General features: G+C 41.2%; 1 protein-coding gene across 1 annotated transcript in view; it reads right to left on the minus strand.

The window, feature by feature from the left end:
* Positions 1–22,509, minus strand: part of CIT (citron rho-interacting serine/threonine kinase) — a 3,433,971-nt gene that overhangs the window by 1,543,279 nt on the left and 1,868,183 nt on the right. Inside the window, exon 25 of the mRNA XM_044069760.1 lies at positions 15,857–16,050. Coding sequence (XP_043925695.1) covers positions 15,857–16,050 — 194 coding nt within the window. The remainder of the gene's footprint in view (positions 1–15,856; positions 16,051–22,509) is intronic.

Genomic DNA, 22,509 nt, shown 5'->3' on the forward strand with positions numbered 1-22,509 from the left:
TTAAGAACCTCAAGTCATCCAGGTTAGCTGGTTCAAACAGAGCAAGTGTTGGCTTCCCTAACACAAAATTAAGATCTAAGGGAGGGACCACTGCTTTACTTGGGGGCCTCTTGTGAAAAAACCCTTTCAAAAAAAATTGACATAACACTGCACTGAAAGAGAAGGATCCATGGGCAGACATGCTGAAATGCCAATAAATGAGGCTTGATAGAGGAATAAGATTCACAACTTCTCAGTTTGACTCATTTCAGAAGAGGATATTGCCAGTTGATTGTTCAGAGAGGAAGCAAAGAGGTCTACTTGAGGAAATCTCCACAGATGGATCAAATCTTGGAAGACCCCCCCCCCCCAATCTAGTTTCCATTCATAATGACCTACTCTGGTCCTGCTCAGCTTGTCTGCCTCACAGTTTTGCTCAACTTTGCCTGAAGAATGGGATTGTGCTGTGAACCTATATCCAAGCTAACATGGCTAGTCTGCAAAGGGGGTATGACTGGTTCCCCCCACCTTTTGATTTGTCACATGATTATGAAATTGTCTGTAACAACTTGGAAGAGGTCCATGGGTCAAAAGATGATTCAGAGTTGAGTACCTTAATCAGGGCAAGTATCTCTTAGATATTTATGTGCTTGCATCTGTCCTTAGTGTTCCACACACCCTATACTTTTATCCCTCCTGAAAGTGCTCCCCATGCAAAGTCCAAGGCATCTGTGGTGACTGACTGCTTTGAAACAAGGAGGGAGAAGGGGAGACCTGGATTTAAGGATATCTTTTGTCTACCAAATGATTTATCTTCGGATAAATCCCAGCACTGGGAACTGAAAAGACAAAGGGTGCTGGTGCTTGGACCAAGAGGAGTTCAGATACTACTGTTTCTTTCTCATACAGATTCTTGCTAGAAGCATCAAGAGAATCAAAGAAACCAAGAGACCCAAAATCCTGAAGTATTCCCTCATAGTGACCGAAGTTTGAGTTGAAAACCTCAGAAATAGATGGAAATGCTATTTGAACTGAGGTGTCTAGTTGATATCCCAGGATCACAATTCTGTGTGAAGGAGTCAAGAAAGACTTTTGAGTGTTCCCTTGGAATTCCAGCTTGTGTAAGAGATCCCTCAATCCCACGAGAAAGATTTCTGATACTTTGAAAAAGACTCTGCAAAGATAAGCACGTCTAAATATGGAAAAAATGTAGATACACCGTAGCCTGCAATGAGCTATAACTGGAGCTAGACACTTTGTGAACACTATTGGTGCAGTGGATAATCCAAGGGTAAGGCAGAGAACTGATAACGTGATCCAGACACAAATCTCCTTAACAAACGTCTGAAGCCTGGATGAATAGGGATGTGATTTAAGTCTAGTGTTACTAAAAAACTTGAAATAGGAAGAAGAGGTAACAGGCTATGAAGAGACAACATTTTGAATATGAGCACTATCACAAACAGGTTCAGGAAAAAAAGATCTAGAACTGGTCTCTCCAAGCATTTTTTCTTTGGCACTAAGAACATCCTTGAATAAAAACACTTCAACACCTGGGAAGCAGGAACTGATTCTATCACTCCTTGGGACATCATGTGATAAAGAACCACAGTAAACAAGAGAGTCTGATCAGGAAGATGAGGAATACACCCCCCCACACAGATAGTAGGAATTTCCTCCCAATGCCATCTGTAACCTTGATGAACGATCTTCAGAACCCACTTGTCTGAAACTATACTGTCAAAGAAGAAAATAGAGATTCAGACTTTCTGGAAGAAAAAAGGTGCCAGGATGGGAGGGGTTCACAAGGTCTCTTGAATAGATCTGCTGGACTGTCCTTGGTTTTGGGAGGTTCAAAGCTTCTTTTAGAACCCCCCTTCCCATTTCTACTTAAACTTCTGTTTACCTCTATTTTATCAAGACTGCTTGTTCTGCTTTATGCCAAACCTGCATGAGGAGTTAGAGAACTCTTTAGAAAATTTGGAAAAGGAAGGCAGCTTACCATTTCATCATATGTTTTGAACACCTCTGCAAAACAGGAGACAAAAACTAAATCTCTATCCAAAGGGTAATTTAAAATCTCATTTTTAACATAATCAGGGAGGTTATGAAAATGCAGCTATGCAAACCGCCTCAAACCAGTACTAGTGGCCATAGCCATGGAAGGAGTATCTACAGAGCCATACACACACTGTAAACAATGAGCAGAAAACTGTAAAACAAACTAAATTATTAAAAGCTGATTTTTCCTCACAAGCAGAAACTACAGCTAAAAAATTCCTCATATTTTCACAATTAGTCAGAGTAAACAAACATATGACCCTGACAATTCAATATTTTGAAAAATCAAAGTAGCAGAAGCATACACTTTTTTCCAATTCTTCATTTTCCAGTCCCTGTAAGAAAGAGTAACTCTAGAATTAGCTAAAGGTTTAGCAGCAGTGGGATTAACTAAGGCTATAGTTTCTGGGTCAGGTTTGGGAATAGTGTATAAAGGACTGAGGAATATACATCCTATCTGCATTTTTAGGAACAGCTGGCTGACTATCATTATAACTGCAGGCAGTAACACACACATCCTCTAAAGCAGACATAACAGGTGCAATGGGTGTAGGTTCTGGAAACTCCTATTATAACAATTCCTAATATTTTCTGTGGGACTCAGAAACCTCAGTGTTCTCCTGCTAAAAACACTGGCACATTCTAGCAACAGTCTCAGAGAAAAAGAAAGCCTACATGGAGAATCAGAAATTGAGCTCTCCTCTCAATCTAAATCAGAAATCTGAGGAGAAAATGCTGTATCTGTCCCCTTCATCTTCCTCTCCACATTCGGAATGTCGAATCTTTTTAGGAAGAGGTATTCCTCATTTTATTTATTTATTTATTTTTTTTAACAGAAACTACTTTACAAGAAGGATCAATAGCCTGAATTAAACCCTGAGCTAGACCCAGTAAACTACTCCTAAGGAAATTTGAGGAGGATTAGTCACATGCATAGATTTCTATTTCTTTTTCACATAAAAAGTGGGGCCAATAATGACAGCAGCAACTTCCACAGGAATGGGCACAGCACTGACAACATGGAAGCCATCTAGTGGCGATGTTCCCTCTCCCAGGACCGATGAGACTGTCTCCCTTGCCCACTCATGGGAACCCAACAGCAGCAGAGGACATGGTTAACCTCCAGGTAAATAGTGGCTGTAGGTGCTACACTACAGAGGTCTAGGATAAAATATGAGTGGGTCTGAGGTACAACAAACAGCAATGCAGAATCACCCACCTATGGTTGAGATAAACTGCTAGCCTGCTGTGGTGGCAAAGGCTGTTTGCTTAAGTTTTCCATTTCAAGCCCAGCTAGAAAATCCTAATCAAAATTTCCCTCTAGCCTCAAGGAGGGCAAGACAAGACAGACTGGAAGAGAATTTGAGGCTGCCCATCCAATTATATAGGGTTACCTTGAAGGAGGCAAGGATGCTACTCTGCTTGACATTAAACAGACGTTTGTTCCAGAGGTGAGGGATACGATGGGATATGAATTTATCATGCCACCATGTTTTATCTTCGAATGAAGGTTTAGTTCCTTTAAAAGAGTGATTGAAATATCATTAGTTTTGCGAAGGAATAGGAGATCAAACAAGGTTGGATCTTTCATGGCATGAAAAGCTACAGAAAGAGTCTGCGAGAGATTGGGAACTGAGAAAGGGCTGCCAGTCTCTTCTTATAACTAAGATTTTTGAGGCCACACAATGGGAGAATATATGTCTGCCTCCCAAATATGCAACAAAATCTAGAAGATTTAGGAGTTTTGCTTGGAAATGTTTACATATATATTTTTACCCCAAGTAGACTCCAGAGAATTTTTTCTCAGGTAGACAGCAAATGTTGGAGGTGTGACAGGGAAGCAAAAGGTACTTGGGAACATATTTTATGGGAGTATGGTGGGTTGGCAGAATTTAAGGATGCACTGTGGGATGCACTGTCGGAGTCACTGGGCGGGGAGATTGGTGTGACAGGGGAGATGACTTTTCAGAGCTATGATACAGAATCGGAATTGCCTAGACATGTTAAGGCTTTGCTGTGTCTAATTATGGTGGCTGCCAAAAAAGCAATTACTAGAAAATGGAAATCAATATCTAAAGCAATTATACTGGAAGTAGTAAATACAACAACACAGATAAAACTGGAAATGAGATCTTTAGAAAAGGGTAGGAGCAAACTACATAGGAAAAAATCAGAATTGTGGGAACAATACATAAAAGTGAGGAATAAGGTTTAAAAGGCGGCAGGACTTAAGTGAGCTATATAATGTTTAAGTGAGAAAGACTGGGTAGATTATAAGTGATGTATAATGTTATGGCGTGTTATGCTAATATAGTTTTATTAATTTTACATGAATGTAAATTTGCCTTCGCCACAAGTGATAAATCAATAAAGGTGTTTTGGGGAAAAAAAAAAAAAAGACAGAGAATATGAAGTCTAAAACTCAAATGTCTGTCATTATTTATCCTAGAGGAGGTTGAAGTGCTGTTCTTCTCTGTTATCTTTTGCTATGGCAGAAATTTGATGGCTGGGAGGCCAGAAAACAGGGAGTCTACTATAAAACCTTAGGGAATTTTAAGATATTTTAGAAAAAAGAAGAATAACACGAAAAATGGTGGGACCAATAAATGTGGTTCATAGGTTGGTACTAGGCTATCGGCCCTAGGGCCTATAGAAGCATAGCCATAACTCCTCCCTGGCTATTTCTTCCTACACTATTTACTTCCCTGGAACCCTGTCTAGCAGGGTGACAGATGTGATCCCTGGGGTGAATTTCCTTTCTCCCATCCAACCATCAAGGTTCCTTTTGAAGACAGCCAAAGAGGTGCTCTGCCTGACATGTATGGGCAGTCTATTCCAGAGTCTGGGGAGTCTCTGGGTCAGGAACCTATCCCTCCGGCATGTTTTGTTTATTGTGATGACAAGGTTTAGATCCCTGGAGCATGTGGCTCTGAGGGATTGGGATTTCTTTAAGTGTAGCATGTCCAACAGCTCTGGGTTTGGCATGGCCTTGTATGTTAAGCACAGATCGCCTCAGAGTAGACGATATGCGACAAGAGTATAGCTGGAGTTTTTTAAGGTGGTCAGCATAGGGCACCTGCTTTAGGCCTGTGACTCTTTTAGTGAGGTATTTCTGCGGCCTTTCCAGTTGTTGCAGATGTCTTGAGAGGTACATACTAAATGGGGCGTTGTATTCTATAATGGGTCTAATGAGGGATGAGTACAGTGGGACAATGACCTCCTTTTTTCTGGATGAAAAGCCCTTAGTGATGAGGTGTGCCACACAGAAGGATTTCCTGACTGTTGTGGTGATGTGGTTATTGAAGGTGAGACCACTGTCCACCTGTGTCCCTAAGTCTCTTATCACACTTTCGGTGTTTAGTGTACTGCCACCTATGTGGTAATTCACGGGTAAATTTTTTTCCCCCAAAGGGGATAATTATACATTTCTTGGCATTGAGCTTGAGCCCATGGCTCTGGCACCAAGCATCTGTTTTTGTAAGGCCCTTTTGTAGAGTATTGATATCATTTGGGAATTCAATAATGGCTCCCAGTTTGCAGTCATCTGCGAACTTTGTTAGCCAGAGTCCCTTAGTGTTGGCCTGTACTTCAGAAAAGTTAATGCCAAACAAGAGAGGTCCCAGGACTGATCCCTGAGGTACTCCACTTGTCACTTGTCTGGAGCTGGATTTGGAGTTGGCTACGTTTACAGTCTGGGTTCTGTCAGTAAGCCAGTTGGCAACCCGAGTGACGTAGGGATTAATGCCCAGCTTAGTAAGTTTATCTATGATTCCAGAGTGGGGGATGATGTCAAAGGCCTTGACAATGTCCAAATAGGCTGTGTGGACTGCCTTACCCTCGTCCACAGCTCTGGAGACTGATTCGAAGAAGTCAATCAGGTTCAGGAGACAAGATCGGCCCTTCACGAACCCAAACTGGGTGGGGTCCAGTGTTTTAAGGTTGCTCTTTGTTTATAAGTTCCATGATAATGCGTTCCACTGCCTTGCAGATCAGGCTCGTCAGACTGATGGGGAGGTAGTTCCCAGGATCCAAGGTGGATCCCCCCTTGTGGAGTCGGATAACTGTAGCTGTGCGCAACTCAGTGTCATGAAGCCTGAGGTGAGGGTATGATTAAACATGACATTTAAGTGAGGTGCCAGTTCATTTTGTAGTTCATGTAGTACACAGCCCGGGATGTCATCTGGTCCCAATGGATGTTGTATTCTTAGCTTTGGAGAGTGTTTTTTAACCGTGTGGCCGTTATTACCGGAATTTGGCAATCTTCCGGTATTGAGATGGGCCATTTAGGGGGTGAGAGGGGGGTGAAGTTGGCACTGAATCGATCTGCCAGGATACTGGCAATATCCTTGGGATCAGTATATTTAATGCCATTCTGTTGTAGCTCAGAGCAGATCTGAGCATTGCCATTTAGATTCTTGACATAGTTATAGAATGCCTTGTGGTTGTCTTTGGAATCTTTGGCAATTTTATTTTCGTAACTAGCTTTGGAGGATTTTATGAGGGATCTCAGCTTTTTACTGAGGCTAGTAAGGGAGTTTTTTGCATCCTGGGATTTTCCTCTTTTCTGCAACAGTTTCTTCCTTTTGTTGTAAAGTTTGTTTATGGCAGGGGACCACCAGATTGGCTTCCTTTTCTTGGAAGACAGCATCTTGGTTCTATTTGGGATGGCACGATTCATGCATGAGTGGATGTGCTCTTACAGTGCCTTAGTGTAGGACTCAGCAGTCGAACTTTCAATTCCCGTCTGCATGGGTGTCATGAAGTTTTTAACTTCTGACTTGAGTAGCATGATGTTGGCTTTGGAGAAGTTTTTTATGGAGGTTTCCTTACTGGGGGGTGGGATGTGGATGTTAAGGGGGATTAGCTTATGGTCTGATCTGACCAACGAGGGGGTGACCATAGGTGTGGAGGATCGATTTCCCATGTTGGTAATGACTAGGTCTAGGATATTGGAGCCCCTGGTGGGACTATGGATTAGTTGACCCAGGGCGTTAGAATTTATGAATTCCAAGAACCGTTGGGCAAAGGTGTTGGTACACGAGTAGTTTTCCCACTTAATGGCAGGGTAGCTGAAATCACCCAGTATTAGGGTGTTTGGTTGTATATTAATATTTTCCAGTATGTTTAGAAAGGTGTAGTGAGAATCTTGGGGCATGGTGGGAGGTTCTGTAGCAAGCTACAATTTGGATTGCAGTCTCACCTAGTGTTAGTTGCACCTGGAGAATTTCAGATGCATTGTGTTGGGCAACTAACCTGATGGTGTGAATATCCTTGGTGAATATGGACACTCCTCCACCTTTAGTGTTTCGATCCTGGTTTGGTGGCCGAAAAGTGTGGTAAGAGTTGTAGCCCGGTATTGCAGAGGTGCTCTCTGGAGCCTTGAAGCAGGTCTCAGATACTGCACAGATATCGATGTTTTCCATTTTTAGGAGTGCCTTGAGAGAGTGCATTTTGAGGTTTAGACTTCCAGCATGTTGTAGCATTACCTTCAGATTTTGCATGCTTGTACCTGTTACGGTGGTGGTTTTGTCCTTTGAACTTTGCCTAAAAAAGGCACTATAGGGGTGGCAAGAGCCTTTGCCAGTAAATTGCATCCCAGGGGCGACAGGTGCAGACCATCTCTGGCAAAGCATCGTGGTCTGTCGATCATGTCGTTTTTGTAAACAGTGTTCAACATAAACATTGAAAACTATGTTATTTTAAATAATATAGTAGCTTCCAAGGTGTTTTTCAAGCCGGATAATTGTGGAACTGCAGGGCTTGTCTATTTGGCATCTATAGGATGTGATAGATTTTATGTAGGGAAGACAGCAAGATCTCTAATAAAGAGAATATATGAACACGCATATGAGATCAAGAGAAAGAATTTTAATAACTCCTTAGCCAAAAATGCTGATATTTGTAGCAATTTCACAAAACTTCTGTTTGATATTACTGATATTGTTAAGATAAACCTGAGGGGTGGTGTGTGGGGAACACTTAACTGAACACAGAGAATTTCTTTGGCAACTAAGACTAAGGGCATATAGAGCTCGGGGCTTAATGAAACTATATCAGTACAGCCAGCATTAAAGTTTAGGGCAGCAATATTGTGAGTTTATTTGCCTCCTACATTTTATTCTGTTAGTTTGTTCTGATCCATTTATTACTAATTTTTAAGTATTTCATAAGTGTTTCATCAGTGCTTTTATTTTTAGGGTTCATAAGTTCCTTGTAACGTCATACTGGATTATTTATTGTTATTATGGTTTAGATGTTATTTTTACCTCACATTTTAACTTAATTATTTATATTAAGTATAATAAACAATTTTTTTATATTTTATATATAATTTTTACATGAAATTAATTGTTCTTCAATTTAAATGTTTAAACACTGTACCTTTAATTAATTAGATTCAATTATGCTGTACATTATAAAAAGGAGTGAATCAAGTTTTCAAAGGTTTCTGATGGAGTCTCCTGAGAGAGATGAAAGTGCTTAAACTGGAGAAAGTGGTGTGATCAATAAAATATTTATATTTTTTTTGTAAACATTTGTAACCATTCTCAAGTGGAAAACTTTCTTTGTACCAATTTTGTATTTGGTTTTATTTAGTTCTTAGTTGTTTTCTCAATACAAGACTCTGTTGTTTGATTAAAAGATTGGATTCTAATTAATCTCAGAGGACTGGTTGGATGACTCTTTCTAGCAGTTTAGAAATTTCTGCTGCTGTTGGTTCCCACTGAATGGGTAGAATGTTGGGAACAACATTCTTTTTCATAGGAGGAACAGAAAAGGGAATAGAATGGCCTCTGGAAATTATCTTTAGCACCCACAAATCTTTTGTTATGCTTTTCCAGGCTCGAAAGTGCAAGGATAAGTGGCACCGGACTGCCTCCAGAGTGCAGCAGTCAGATAACCCTTCAAAGATGCTGATAGGGCTTCTGGTTAAAAAGACTGCAGAAGCTCTGGTTATACAGTCAACCTCTGCCTCTTGGGCGACATCCATTGGAACTTCCTCCACCTCTGACATATGGAGGTCTATCACCGGGACAGTCATGATAACTCTGACTTAAGAAATCACATAATTTTCCCAGCCCACTGATTCCTGCAGGAAAATCTTTGAATAGGTAGAAAAATGGACATCCACTACAGTGACAGTCTTGCCATCCTGCTAGTTCCTGGTCAGCGTGTCTTTAACTTTAGGTCAGAAAAGTGTGGAGCAACTGTATGAGGCATTGATGAAGGACATCTTAAAGCCCTCTGCAAAATCATGAAGATGAGGCACGCCATTGTACGGTAAGACCTACTGCATGGCGCTCTGGCTGAGCTATCTGCTGCATTAGAAAGCAGTCACATGGTCATGTTAGAAGTTGACTGTACAGTAGAGAGCTGGGAGTTCACTTCATTATGAACAACCTCAGGCAATACTCCAGAGAGAGACTTTGAGAATTACTTAGCCACGTCTCCCTGGAATCTTGTAACATGGGCCAAATAGTTAAGCAATCTAAGTGCAAAGGTCACTGAGGCATAAATCTGTTTACCAAATCTGTCCAATACCCTAGACACCCTGTTGGGGGGATGAACACAGGAACTTTCCTTGGATAATTCCTTTTTGTTGGCTGCTGTTATGACCATAGCATCCACTGGTGGACCCTTGCTCCAATGTTTCCTGTCCTTAGGAGCAACAAAAAGCCTGTCCAGCTTTTTGGGCATTGGTTCAACCACATCAGATTTCTTCAACCACATCTGATTTCTTCCATGCCTGCTGCGCACGATACCATCCAGGACAATGTTGAGTCAGAATCAAAGGCTTCCAGAAAAACAGATTTGTCTGGTAAGGGATCTTTGGTGGACCACCCCCTTCTCTGTTTCATGAATCATCTCTGTGTCACTGCTGGACAGAGGCACAACAAACTAATGGGCACAGTATTTTTTCATATAAGGGGTGGCGTAAGCCACAAAAATTTGAGCTAGGCTTATAAATGCCTTAGGGCAGATAGCCTAGTATAAACCTATGAACCTATGAGTTCAAGGATTTCACCAAAGTGATATCTTCCAAGGGGAATCAGGGGGACTCTTCACCTTCATCCAAATCTGTATCCTCTGTGAAAGATTCAGGAGACGAGTCTATGCACTTCCATTTGCACATCTGTTTCTGATGAACCAGTTCTGTTGGGAGGTCAAATGGTTCAGAATCAGACTGGGAGCTAATGTAGCAAGTAGTTCCAGAAGCCTGTGGTGGCAAATGTCCCTGTCTGGCACAATAATGAGAACAGGAGAAAGAAAAGGGATGCAGCTGAGGTTTGGATGGACCTGAGATGGATGAAAATACCTTCTCTTTGAATATGGCCAAAACTGGTGTCAGAAAAGAGGGTCACCCATGATCCAAGGATGAAACAGAATCCTCAGGACCAATGAGCCCCAGCAGTGAAGCTGATCTCAGACCCAAACTCCCCACTGCCAATGCTCCCAGGGAAAATATCAGTGTACCATCTCCTCATAACCCAACATAGGCACTTCAACTCAGACTCTCTTCTCGATCTGAAGCTAACCGTGTCAAAGCAGATCTGACAAAGGCACTCCAGAAACGTCTGGAACCAGAACCAGTGGAAACGAAGGATGGACTGGAACAGGAAATATGAGTGGAGGGCTCAGAGCGTTCAATAGTGATACACTCCCAGAGAATTGTACCAAAAGAAACCCAAGCTGGATTTACTTCCTTAAAAATTTTCTTATCCTGTCAATGATATTCTATTAGGCTCTGATCTGACTGAGCAAAAGATGCCACAGGTGATGGCCCAGAATACCTTCTTTCCTGAAAGACTGGAGACTGCAATTTTGGGATCACTGGTTCCAGTCAGAAGCAGAGCCATGGAGATGCAGGACAGCTCTCAGAAGCTGCTGGTTCTATCCTAAAGACACATTTTGGATTGGGACTGACTCGCACTGTCAGGTCCAGAGAACGCTTCTTGGCTACACCAGAAGGAAGCTTGTCTAGTTTCCCTGACTGATTCTTATCCTTTTCTTTTTACTTTTGTCTTTCTCTTTCTTTTTCTCCTTCTCCTGGGACTTTTCTCTGGATTTGTACATGTCTGTCTTTTTTGCTGGAGAAGCAGAAGAGGAAGATCCAGCCAAAGATGACCCTTGTCCGTGGTGGAAGAAGTCCTTTAACAAAGCCCTAGAATTAAGGGGGAACACATTTGGCAGTCAGTATCTAAATGGGCTGCACCCAAGGAGTAAACAAAGTGTGGCGATATTGACAGGGGAGATTATGCCTACACTCCAACATTTAAGGGAAGGACTGCCGCTTATCAACAAACAATAATAATAAATCCTACACAAGACAAAAATAGACACAGTCACACACTAGACCACCTAAGAATATAACAAGAGCTATAAGAATACACCTGTTATTTTAAATACTATGAACTATATAAGCTAACAGTATACCTTATACAGCATAGTCTAACTAAAGAAAATGCTGAAAACACTATCAGTCCTATTCTGATAGAAAAAAAAAACTTAATGTAACTATAAAACTAATGAAAACAATACTGGAGAGAGAAATTTTTGGGAGGAGGAGAAATTTTTGCAAAGGATTTAATGACCAGGAGAGCCCTTGCAACATATCTGAAGTCTTCAGGTGGCAATGAGATCTGAAGTACTAGGGTGGAGTTTTGTGAAGTATGGGTAGGGGAGGAATCGGAGCCCTACAACCGTGGAAGCTTCAAAATCAGTGCAGAGATCAGACCTTGTTGGATCCGACAATGTTGAATCGGAATTTGGAGGGAAGGAAGCCCCTTGCAACATGTATTAATTTTGACTTCTTTCTAATACCAAAGATTCTTTTGTAACCTAGTACCAAGGAGGTTAGAGAATTGCCTGGGTGGACAAGGGAGAGGGAAGGAAGTGGGCATAGTAACTTTTTTTTTTCTTGGACTGGAGCTGAGATTGTGGTGCCCCTTTGTTTTGCTTACAGCTGTCCTGCCATTGCATTTTAAATTATTTTTCTAACTTCTGTATGATTTCCTGTGAAATGGTCTGGGTCTGGAAGGGTAATTTCTGCTGTATTTAGAGGCAGAGCATTAAAACAATTGTGTTCTCCCTTTCGTCAAATCTCTTAAAAACTTCAGCAGATGGAGTACCAAAATAAGACCTCTTTATCAGGGGATGTAGTAAGAATTTCATGTTTAACACCCTCTGGCAGATTTGGGGATCGCAGCCATGCATGTGTGTGCATCACTGATGTAGTATCTGGAACTGCAGTATTGTAAGAGCACATCAAAGAATGTTTAGTAATGTGTTTAACTGAGGAAGGTATAGAAAGTAGTGAGGACACAACATCTGAAGCAGGTAACTCTGCAATAACTTTATTCATGTCAACCAAACAATGCCATAATGTATTTGGGCATGTGTGCTTAAGAGTAGTTCTAAAATCTAAGGTGGAAGATAAGTCAGCTTTCTTTCCATATCTTCCTAAGGCTTTGCCATTCCTGTCTGATGGTACAATATTAGATGCATTAAAATGCTTAGACCCAGAGCTTTTTGTCAAGGAAATAACAGAAAGGTCAGCTACAGGACTACAGAAAAAGGAACAGATGTGATGGAGGCACCATGTAACATTTATCAGCCTTCCTAGGAGGAGGAGGAGGAGACTGATCATCAGCAGAAGCACTGGCAGCATTAAAAGGCATCTTGTAATGCCTCAATGACAGGAGGAACAGCCAGTGGTTTAAGGGTTCCTACTTATAAAAGGTTGTGATACCTTCTTTGTAGGTCAGATATGTCTTCCGTTCTTCCAATGTCTGAAAAAAAGATCTTTCTTCCACAGGAGAATCAGAAGAAATGTTTTCCTCAGATTTATATTTCAAATGTTTGGGTAAAGTCAATTGGGAAGCATAAACTAATCCAACCTGTTCATTATCAAAATCAGAATCAAGAATCATGAGAGGAAGATCTCTCCCTTTTTAAATGTGAAGATGGAGAAGCAGTTTGAAGTGACTAAAAGGCTTTAACAGACCATTATCAAAGGAAAACCATTCCTTACTGGACTTGTTAGGAGGATGGCTAGAGGGACTAGAAAAGTGTTTAACCTTCTGAGTATTTTTCTTTAAAGATTCTGAAGAGAAACAACGTAGACCCTGGTGTCTGAACTTCCACCTGGGTGCCAAGAACCTCTTCTCTAACTAAAATCTGCAGGATGCCATCAGATACTTCTGATATGACCAATCCCGTTCTTATTTCTCCAAAGCAGACATACATCTGGACCTGGAGGACATGCCAGACTCCCAACCCTAGTGGCTTCCTGAGGAGTAGTACCAGAGGGCTTGTAAGCAATAGATGAATGGTCAGAGGGATCTGATATGGCCACAGTGGAGTCGACCATCAAGAGCCAAGGAAGAGAGGATACAGCAGAAGGCAGCACAGGAATCTCTCTCGTGGTTTTCTTCTTAACAGCCAGAAGAGAGACATCCATGGTACCAACACCAGAATCTGTCAATTGTGTAAGGGCTTTAAGATGCTGAGGGAGCTAAGCCAGCCCCTTATTGTTTTAAGGGTAAACAAAAAAGCATACAGAACCTGACCAGATGATGTATTCTTCCCCAAAGTAGAAAAGACAAGCTATGTGGGAGTCTGCTGTCCACAAAGACATTTCCCTTTTTTCTTAAACATAAGCAAAAATCATCTCAGGTTATAAGTTCATAGGTTAAGTATACTAGGCTAACTATTACTAGGGCCTTTAGAAGCCTAGCTGTGCAACCCAAATGTGACCCACAAATTTGATTTATATAGGCAGCGATTTACTGACTGCCTCTGTCCACCAGAGATATAGGAGCCAGACCAGGGGTGAATTTCCAATTACCCATCCATTGGTCCAAATTGCACTTAGAAAGGGATAGGGAGGAACTCTGCTTCACATGGATGGGGAGCCTGTTCTACAGAATGAAAGTCTCAGAAACATATCTGTCTCTCCAACATGCCCTATTTATGTCGCAAGCAAAATTGTGGTCTTTTAATCTAGTAGTTCTGATTCTGCTTATTTTGTGGATGTGCAAACGGTTGCAGAATGCCCCATATACCAGGTAAAGATCACCTCTCAGAAATCTGTATGATACTGAGTAGAGACAGGGCTTTGAGGCAATCAGAGTTGGACATTGTGTTTACTCCATGTTTTCTTTTTGTAAAGAATATTTGTTGATGTTTCACTTGCTGCATGTGTATGGTCATGTACATACTGAATAGAGCATTACACTTTATGATGGATGTGATGAGGGTTGAGTACAGTGGTATGATGACCTCTCTGAACCTAGATGCCATGCCCTTGCTTATAAATTGACCAACACGGGAGGAATTTCTTACTACCTTGGACACATGCTCGCCAAAGGCTAGGTTACTATCTATACGAGTTCCCAGATCCCTGACTAGTGAATTAACTTTTAAGGGTGTTTTACTGATGATGTAGTTACCCAGGGTAGTAGTCTTCCCAAAAGGTACTATAATGCATTTCTTGGTTTTGAGTTTTATGCCATGGCTTTGGCACCAAGTGTTTGCCTGTATCAGACCTTTCTGAGCAGTGTTCTCATCCTGGGGTGGAGGATTAAATAACTACTCCCAGTTTGCAATCATCTGCAAACCTAGTCAGCCAAAGGCCTTTGAGATTGGCTTTGACATCTCCGAAGTAGATGCCAAAGAGGAGTGGGCTCAGCACACAGCCCTGGGGAAATCCACTGGTGACTGGCCTCTGTGGAGGTGGCCTCACATATTCTAACCTCCTGGGTTCTATAACTGAGCCAGCTAATTATCCAGCATGTTATAAAAGGGTTTATACGTACTTCCATACGTCTGTTGACAATGTCAGAGTGGGGTACTGTATCAAATGCTTTAGACAGATCTAGGTAAAGACATGCATCTGGAGCTCTCCTCCGCCTCCCGGCTGAAACAGGCTCTGTGGGACCCTAGTCGACTTTTTTTTCGATCAACAAATGTTAAATAAATAAAAAAAAAAATAAAAATAAATAAAGGTAAGCAGTATGCACTATTTTCCCCTCATCCATTGCCTTAGTGACCTTGTCAAAGAAGTCCACCTGATTCAGTAAGCATGAACTTCCTTTGACAAAGCCAAGCTAAGGTGGTTCCAGTGTCTGGAGGTCTCCTATGTCCTTGTTGATAATTTCCAAGATAACTCTTTCCGTTTTACAAGTAAGACTAGTCAGAGTAAGGGGTCTATAGTTTCCAGGATCTGTTGAAGTTCCTCCTTTATGAAGGGAAATGATTGTTGCCATCCTCCATTCTTGGGGTACAAAGCTTGTTTTAAGACTATAGTTAAATAATGACTCAAGGGGTCCTGATAATTCATATTTTAGACTATTTGGGAGGCATCCCAGGATGTTATTGGGGCGTACAGATGCAGCGAAAATCAACTCTGACTGGCTTCTTCAATGGCAAGAAAGTCCTGAATTTTGGCACCTGTATGTCTGCTTTTATACAGGTATCACCTTGAGCCCCCTTGAATGTATGGTGCGCACAAGGAAGGGGCCCAAAAGCTTTACATACTGTCAGCTCATCTGAGTCTTGGTAGGATACACCACATATAGCTTAGGCTACTGTAAAAGAGACCCAATGATAAACATCTTCAGTACTTCAGAAATTCTGACCTGCAGTGGCAAAAAACAGATAACTTAATGTTCTGTCATAACTGAGCTGATGGAAATTGTTGAATATAAAGTCTATGAAAAGGAGATGAGGGTAATCACTTATCAAAATTGGTGAAGTTACTTTGCAATACATAATTAAAGAAATAATTTCTGTCAAAATTCAGGTAATTCATTACCTGTTCTGTTTTTCCAAGTCTAGCATTCTCTGTAATTCTCGAACCCTCCTATCAGACTGAGACTTCTCATCTTCTAGAGTCGTTCGCCATGCCTCCCACTGACGTTCCTTCTCCAAAAGCTCATCATTGAGACTTTCAAGGTCCAACACCTGCTCCTCCAGCATTGAGCAAGTGGCCTTCAAGGCTTCCAGAGTCTAAAAGAGAGCAAGTATGTCACATTCCAGCTGAAATACACAGAATACAGTCACACAAATAAGATGCAACTTCAGCATTGTTCTCGAAGAAAAACATCTACCAAAGTTTAACAGTTCTCTTAAGGAGTGTCTCCAAGATTATTATATAAAACATTATTCGTATACAATGACAGAAGTGTTAGTAAAGGCGGTTAAACAAAGTACATTTATTATAACAATGCTTTAGAGACTCTCAATCAGTAGTTCATCACATCTAACATCATCCAAGACAGGGAGTCTTTTAACCAAATCTACTCAATAGTTGTAGGAAATTCCTCACTAACAGATCTACAAAGATAATCCTCAATTTCTTACCTCTGTTTTCCTGCAGATATTAGAAAAGAAATCTAAGAAGCAGTAAAAACTAGAAGAAACACAATTATCCTTTGCCTAAATATAGCTATTATCAAACCCTAGAAGATGTGAGCTAGGATGGGTATCTTTATAATAACCTATCTGCCAAGAGTAGGCCTGACCAGTATTTCACAACATCTCTGAAGAAGACTTGATAAGCAGGACCAAAAAAGGAAAAGGAGGCATTCAGTTCAACCACCATGGAAGGCAACCCTACCGATGCCTAGTTGGCTAAGCTGTAATACTAGATAAATGCAAGAGGGAACCTCATAGGTGTCATTCACTGAAATACTCTTGAAACAGAAGGCGGGTATCATAATACCTTAACTGCAGTTTGGCTCTACAGAGCCTGACAAATGTTGAACTTTTTTCTAAAAACAAAAAGAAATAAGGCGGGACAGCCAAGCACAGTCTCTTTACACATTTATTCCTTGTCTACATGCAGCAAAGAAAGTACAGATGTGTAAGAACTTATAACAGTAGATGTCCTACTAATCAATGTTGCAGTATTACAGTACTGAGACAGGTATGCATCCCAGAGAGACTACCCCATCTCTGGAACAAGCTCCCCATCCATGATAAGCACAGTTCCTCCCTAACCTAATTAAAGTGCAACTTGGACAACTGGATGGGCAACAGGAAATTCATCCCTGGTTTGGCACCTGTCTCTCTAATGGACAGAGTCAACCTGTAAATTGTTCATCTCCCAGGCCCCTGCTTGTAAACGTTTCATCTCGCAAGCCCTGCTTACACTTATCAAGGGTACCAGAAAGAATAGTTGTGTAAAATCTTACCATAACCATAGATGTCCTCTTCTATGTTGCAGGTTCCAATGAAGTCTGGTGTGACGAAAGCGAATTAAAGTTTTTACACTAATTGTTGGTGGACTCTTTCTGAGCTACCTGGTGGAATTTTTTTACTATGTTGCATTATTCTTAACATGTGGGGAAGTCCTCCATCCAATGACCCAACATCCAGCCATTATACAACAGCTTTTTAGCTACTGCAGGCACGTGGGACATCACACGTATGCTCTGATAATGTCAGCCATAAAAGGATGTCCACATGTACAAACCTCAGAACTGAAACGCCCCATAAGGAATACCAGAGGTAAGGAACTAAAATAAGTAATCTAAGGAAGAAACAAGAAGGATGGGGGAAGGCGGGAGGGATAGAATACTGCAACATAGATGAGAAGGACATCTATGGTTATGGTAAGATTTTACACAACTATTCTATGTCTTTCTATTCAATTTTGCAGTATTCTTAACATGTGGGAGAATACTAAAGCTTAGTAGGAACCCTGGGAGGACGTAAGAGCAGTGGAACTTTGTCCAGAGGTATTTTCAATAAAGCCATGGAGAATGGGTCTAGCAAACCCTGCTCTAGATCTGGAAATGGTGTCCAACTTGTAATGTTTGGTAAAAGGGTTCACAGAAGACCATGTAGCAGCTTTCAAAATAGAATTAGTATCCAGGCCTTTAAAGAATGCTCCTGAGGCAGCAACAGATCTAGTGAAATGAGCCCTAACAGATGCAGCAACAGATTTTCTATGGTAATCATAGCAAAAAAAACAATAGCCTTGGAAATCCAAGAAGAAACTGTCTGTTTAGAGACAGGCCAACCCAGAGCCCTGGGATGGAAAAAAACAAAACATTGATCAGATTTTCTGATAAATTATATTTAGATAAGACTAAGGCTAAGTTGTCTATGTACATCCAAAGTATACAAGATCCTTTCACTAGATGACTGAGGAGAATGATAGAAGGTGGGCAACTGAACAATTTGATTAAGAGACATCTCATTTACCACCTTAGGCATAAAAGAAGGACTAGTACGTAATGAAACCCTGGCCTTGTGGAACACCAGGAAAGATGGGGACGCCATCAAAGCCTGAATCTCAGAAACCCTCCTAGCAGATGTCAAGACTAACAGAAGCACAGTTTTCCAAGTACAGAACTTCAATGAAGCAGATGTTGCAGGCTCAAAAGGTGCCACAGTAAGCTTCTCTGAGACATAATTCAAATTCCAAGGAGGAGGAACTGTTTTCTTGGAAGGTTTTAAGTTTCACCTCCAACCTGGATGCTAAAAGTGGAGATAATGGCAGACATGCAGAAAAAGCAGACACGTGTACTTTCATTGAAGAGTATGACAAGCCACTGTCAAGTGGCTCACACAAGTAAGAAAGAACTATAGGAATATCCACTGTAAATGGATCCTGACTTCTGGAAAGGCACCAGATGGAAAATCTCTTCCATTTGGGTAAGTACGATTTTCTAGTATTGGGTTGTCTGGCCTCCTGCATAACCCTAAGCACGTCCTGTGAAAAAAGTTGCCTGAAAGGAATCAAAAGTTGATCACCCATTTGATCATCTGTAGGGTTGACAGATCTGGATGAAAGAGATCCATTGTCTTGTGTGAGCAGGTTCACTTTGTAAGGAAACTTGTGATGACTGCCTTTGGCTAAATGCAGAAGAAGAGAGAACCAATGCTTTCTTGGCCAAAAGGGAGTCACCAGCAAGATTTTTGGTTGGTCCTGCTCAATCTTTAGCAGTACTTTATGAATTAGAGGGAAAGGTGGGAATGCATAGAGACACATCCCCTTCCATGAGAAAGATAGAGTGTCCACCCTCCAAGCCAGAGGATGTGGGAGTCTGGCACAGAATAGAAGTTGTCTGTTCAGAGGAGAGGCAAATAAATCCAAAAGAGGAGAACTCCACCGGAGGACCAAGTCCAGAAACACATCCCTGTGAAGCATCTATTCATGGGATTAAGTCATGGACCTGCTTAGTGTGTCTGCAAAAGTGTTTTGGGCTGATGGGATGTAAATCGCAAGAAGAGTCGCTTTGTACTGAATTACCAATTCCCATGCCCTGAGAGCTAACCTGCAAAGAAGTTAAGACTTCGCACCCCCCTCCCCCCCACACACACACACTTGTTGATATACCAGAAAACAGTGGTGTTTGTCAGTAAATATTTTCAAAGGATCAGGTTGAAAGAGAGGATGGAAGGTCTGTAAAGCCAGAATCAGAGCCCTCATTTCCTTGATATTGATATGTTCTCTCCTTTGAGAAAGTAACCAATGTCCTTGAACACAGGCAAGGTTTAAGTCTAAAATGGGCAATTCTGGTACTGTTTGTTTTGTGGATATGCAGGAGGTCCATCTGAGTGGGGTCTGACAATGCCCTGTATGCCAGGCATAGATCTCCCCTAAAAAAGCCTGTAGGAGACAGAATAAAGGATAGGGCCTTGAGTGGGTCTGAATAGGACATATTACTTACGCCCTGTATTCTTTTAGTGAGGAACCTCTGTGGACATTCCAGTTGTTGGATAAGCCTGGTTAGGTACATACCAAAGGGGGCATTGTACTCAATGATAGGTCTGATGAATGCCGAGTACAGTGGAACAATGACTTCCTTGGACTTTCATGCCATACCCTTGTTTACAAGTTGGGCAACATAGAATGATTTCCTCACCACTGTAGACACATGATGATCCAAGTCTAGATTACTATCTGTGTGTGTCCCTTAGTCCCTGACTACTGGGTCAACTCTAAGGGGTGTGTTGTCATGGTAATAGTTACCAGGGATGGATGACTTCCCAAAGGGTAAGCAACCTGTAGCAACAATCATGTGTAAAATAGATTGAAGGGTGTGAGACCTGCAATTGGACTGGCAGAGAGGAAGTCTGAGGTTTCACACTCAGAAGTCCAGTTATATGTACCCTTACACCATGGGCTTAGGTCATACGTTGGACATATGGCTCTGTGGAAGGTTTTGGCCTTGGTAAAGCAGCAGGACTCCCAGGTTATCCAGTGAGATAACCTCAACAGTTTGGAATACTGCAACAGTTATCTAAAGAAGGACATCAACAGTTTATTTGCCTATCACACAGAAGCTGAGTACACTAAGCTGAAAAAGCAGTCTTACTATCTGGTAAAGCCACCCACTAATACTGTCATCTAAAATGCTTAAGGAAGCTCCTACAATAACTGACCTAATGGGAAATAAACCATTAGCTGGACAGAAAATTATGGGAGAACCACAATGAGCAGAAATTAGAAGTTATGTACCTTTCATGTCTTCTTTCTTTTCTTCTTCTTCTTCTTTCTTGCTGGATAGGTTGGGACGATCACTTGCGGTGAACTTAGAACTCCTTTTACCAGAGAACTCCTTTTACCAGCTCAAGGCCATGATGCCTATACAGACACCTGTTTGGCAGCTTGGCAGCCCTGCTAAAGACTATCCTACACTAGATCCAAATCTTGGGTACTAAAATTACTAAAATTAAAAATCCTCATAACAACGTGGAGAGGAACTCGGAGGACTCCTCCTCCTGTCAGGCCAGGGGAAGGGGGGAGGGGGGAGGGAAGAGGAGAGAGAGACAGAAGACAACTAGCGTTATGGTAGGTACATATAACACAAAATGTTAGTTTGTCAATCTACGCCTTCATTCTTCCTGGATACATCAAAAAAAGCAGTTTTTCTGTTCAGTCTAGGAATAGTTAGGGAAAAAGACTGGTAGATCTATAGATTGGTTAATATTGGTTTGAGATATCTGGAAACCCTTCTTGCAGAAGTGACAGCCCAGTAAAATATAGTTTTCATGAGATATGTATACATCATGCAGCCAACATGATACTTGGAAAATAGCAGCAGTTTGTACTTGACTGTAGATGGCGAGAGGATCTGAAATGAAAAACCGCCAGGAAATCTAAAACAGAATGTATGGGAGCAGTAAAAGGATCAATTGATGAACCCCAGAGAACCAGCCCCCCAGACGACCACTGTGTGACTAAGATTCGTGTCTCATCGGAAGATTGTGGGTGTGGGAAGACGTGAATAACATCCACTGCAGAGGATGTGAAGAGCAGCCAGTGGTAAAGGAACAATGGGCCTAGGATTAGTGGAAACTGATTCTATTCTGATGAAAAACAATGAAAAATAGTTTCTCTCACCAAAGCACCTACAGCTAAGAAATTCTTCTGAATGGAGTGACTGCCACTAAAAAAAAAAAAATTCATCTCTGCTGGGGTTCTGGGCTCAAAAGCTGGAAATACAAAACATTCCAAAACAAATATCACATATCATGAATGAATCTGGAATAATGAACTTAAGATGCAGAATGTTATTAAGAAAAGCTTTTGGTAAATGACACTGAGAAAATAGGTTTCAAATGTTCATTAAAAACTGAAAGATAAAATGTGACAAGAGATTATTTCAAACTACACTACACAATAAAGAGCAAGAAGCAGTCCAGACATTAAGTGACAATCAAAAAAGAAGGGAGCACCTCATTTGGGAACAGTCCACACTGTAAATGTGGTAAATTTGGCTGCATAAATGATCATGGCTGTCTTAGTCTTATATCATTATAACAAAACGCCAGGATGTCACAAAGGTGCTTAATACATTCAACAGTACAGGTTCAGGAGTTAGCATACATGCTTAAGGAATAAGAAGAGAGAGAAGCCCTCCTTTTCAAATAAGGAGGCTGCATCTGATTGAATTAATCATTGGTAGGAAGAAGACAACTGCTGCATTAAGCAATCCCTACTTAAATAATTCAGACAAGAACTGCAGGATTTATGCAATTAGTGATATACACAATAGGCAAGAGGGGTCTGGAATTTATTGCAGCAAATAACTAGAGAGAGAAAGGTAATAGAATGGGAACAAGCCAAGTATTTATTTGACGAGATAACTGTCCCCAGACAGGTTAGAGATTCCCTTCCCTCTTCCTTATCAAGGACCGATATCAGAGTATAGGCAAAGAGAAAGAAATAGTGGGGTCCTGAATGAAAGGCCAGCACTGGTAGAGTTTTTACTAGAATCTAGAACAGAAGCTGCTATTAAAAAGAAATAATTAGTAGAGCAAATAAAATATTGCATGATAACTATAAGAATCAATCAGAGGAGGTTAGAAAGGATTGGGAAGAGAGACTGGATAAGCAATTCACAAAAAAAAAAAAAAAAAAAAAAAAACAATGGAAGGATATACGCATGTCTCCCAAATATGCAACAAAATCTAGAAGATTTAGGATTTTTACTTGGAAATGTTTACAAA

The sequence above is a fragment of the Protopterus annectens genome, chromosome 4.part0 (assembly GCF_019279795.1).
Source record: "Protopterus annectens isolate FY-2018-M chromosome 4.part0, PAN1.0, whole genome shotgun sequence".
Taxonomy (NCBI): Eukaryota; Metazoa; Chordata; order Ceratodontiformes; family Protopteridae; genus Protopterus; species Protopterus annectens.